Consider the following 2158-nt stretch of genomic DNA (forward strand, 5'->3'; position numbering starts at 1 on the left):
CGTGTGGGCGCTCGCCCACACGGGCGCGCGAGCGAAGTAGCTTCCGGTTTTCACTTCCGCTCCTTTGCGTCATTTCCGTTTCCAATCTTATACGGAAATGGCGGCAGTGATCATGGCTGCCGCCGCGACGGTGAAGCCAACAAAAGAGCGTCTGTTGAATGTTTTGGACGATTTGGAGGTTTTGTCTCGGTAAAGTGAAATACTGTTACTTTGTGTTAGTTTTTAAAACTAGTTCGCTTGCTATTTTGTCCACCTCGTCTGTCAGTCACCTCTCCAGTGGTGCTTTCTGACCACGTGACCGCTGTTTTCCTTCAAAGGGAACTGATCGAGATGCTGGCTCTGTCGCGAAGTCAGAAACTCCCACAGCCCGGCGAGGACACTCAGGTACCAGGCACTCCGCCCGGGGACATCCACGGGCACTTGTACGGTGACGAGAAATTTAGATGCATTCAAAAGCTGGCAGACTCGCGAATTTTACTGTCGAATTGATCGATTCCGCGCCTGTCTGCTACAATTCACCTATTCGTGATTTTGTACTCTCTCCGAAGCCACAAGCCCCGTCTAATAGGCAAATAGCACATTCATTGGCATCAAGGAAGTATGTTGAAGACATGTATTCCGACAGAGAGACAAGCGGGGTGTGCGTGTAAAAAGCGCGACTTTTAGCTTGCGTTGTTAGTCATGAGAAAGTCTTTGCCACATGTAGAGGCACACTTAAGGCTCATTCTGAAATGAAGTCACCTTTAAGCTATATATTTTTTTTATTGCAGTGTTCGAAATCTGCTTTGGCCACAAATGGCAGTGGATATGTTTCTTTTTATGCACTTCTCTACCTTTGGATGTTTATCTAAACATGCGTGACTTAAGACGTGCGCATCCGTGTGCTGGTGTCAGATCCTGGAGCTGCTGGTGCAGCGTGACCGCGAGTTCCAGGACCTGATGGAGGTGGCCCAACGGCAGGGCAAGGTGCACCAGGAGATGCAGCAGCTGGAAAAGGAGGTGGAGAAGCGAGACAGCGACATCCAGCAGTTGCAGAAGCAGCTCAAGGAGGCCGAGCACATCCTGGTGCGTCTCTCCTCCTTTGCCGGACGAGCGCATCCTCCCGAACGTTGACACTGCCGCCTTGAGATTCGAGCAACCCCATTTACAAGTGTTTGGACATACAAGCCGCGATTGAGATATTTGTGTGTGTGTGTCTGTGTACATCAGGCGTGAGCCGCCCCCCAAATTTTTTATTTAATGCAACTGGTCTCCCTCCGTTGTCAGGCGACAGCCGTTTACCAGGCCAAGGAGAAGCTCAAGTCCATCGAGCGAGCCAGGAAAGGTGCGGCGACGCGTCTCTGCAACCAGTCCGTCGCGTGATAGATTGATTGAAAGCCTGTCGTCCCCCGCAGGAAGTATATCGTCTGAGGAGCTCATCAAGTACGCGCACAGGATCAGCGCCAGTAACGCTGTGTGCGCGCCGCTCAACTGGCTCCCAGGTTTGGTCCGACCGCTCTATTCTTTTGCCGACGTTTGCCCTGTGATTGTCTAGCGACCGGTCGGTTCCCTGAAAACCCAGATGAAAGGTCTCCGAGGAAATGGAGATCGACGGCATGCCTCACTCAAGTTTACTCGTTTTGCTCACGTAGGCGACCCGCGGCGCCCGTACCCCACCGACCTGGAGATGCGCAGCGGCGTGCTGGGCCACATGGCCAACCTGCCCACCAACGGCGTCAACGGACACCTGCCGGGCGACGCCCTCGCCGCCGGGAGGTTACCAGGTACGCCGTCCTTCGATTGTCTCGTTTCCCAGTTGTAAACGCCTCGCCTCTGGTGCCTTCCTCCCAGATGTGCTGACGCCGCATTACCCCTGGCAGTCATCGGAGCTGTCGGCGGGCATGCTGCCGCCGCACCACGCCGGCGACTTCGGTTTGGAGCCGCCCGGGCACAACAAGGAGAACGAGGACGACGTGGAGGCCATGTCCACGGACTCCTCCAGCAGCAGCAGCGACTCGGACTGAAAGATCTTTGCGTGCGTGCCTTTGTCGTGTTCTTAATTATTTTTGTTAATAAAACTTTTGAGTCGAAATGTGTTTTGTACAGATATTTATTTGATGATGTAAAAAGGAAAGAATGGGCTTTGTAATTCAACTACAAGTTTGTTTGCTGGGGACAC

General features: G+C 53.1%; 1 protein-coding gene across 1 annotated transcript; it reads left to right on the forward strand.

The window, feature by feature from the left end:
• The first annotated feature begins 61 nt into the window (after window positions 1–61).
• Window positions 62–2074, forward strand: LOC109509803 (mediator of RNA polymerase II transcription subunit 4). Its single transcript, XM_019859656.1, has 7 exons — window positions 62–189; window positions 318–384; window positions 895–1065; window positions 1267–1324; window positions 1395–1481; window positions 1632–1763; window positions 1831–2074. Exons 1-7 carry the CDS (start codon window positions 98–100, stop codon window positions 2001–2003), a joined length of 780 nt encoding a protein of 259 aa, XP_019715215.1. The 5' UTR covers window positions 62–97; the 3' UTR covers window positions 2004–2074.
• The last annotated feature ends 84 nt before the right edge of the window (window positions 2075–2158 follow it).

Source organism: Hippocampus comes, unplaced genomic scaffold (assembly GCF_001891065.2).
Source record: "Hippocampus comes isolate QL1 unplaced genomic scaffold, H_comes_QL1_v1.1 C17036859, whole genome shotgun sequence".
Lineage (NCBI taxonomy): Eukaryota > Metazoa > Chordata > Actinopteri > Syngnathiformes > Syngnathidae > Hippocampus > Hippocampus comes.

What these genes read in the sequence shown, in the direction of transcription:
- LOC109509803 (XM_019859656.1), top strand. Translation starts at nt 98, where the DNA reads ATGGCGGCAGTGATCATGGCTGCCGCCGCGACGGTGAAGCCAACAAAA. An exon ending in AGGAGGCCGAGCACATCCTG is followed by an intron (nt 1,066 to 1,266) that starts GTGCGTCTCTCC and finishes CTCCGTTGTCAG; the next exon opens with GCGACAGCCGTTTACCAGGC. An exon ending in GCCGCTCAACTGGCTCCCAG is followed by an intron (nt 1,482 to 1,631) that starts GTTTGGTCCGAC and finishes TTGCTCACGTAG; the next exon opens with GCGACCCGCGGCGCCCGTAC.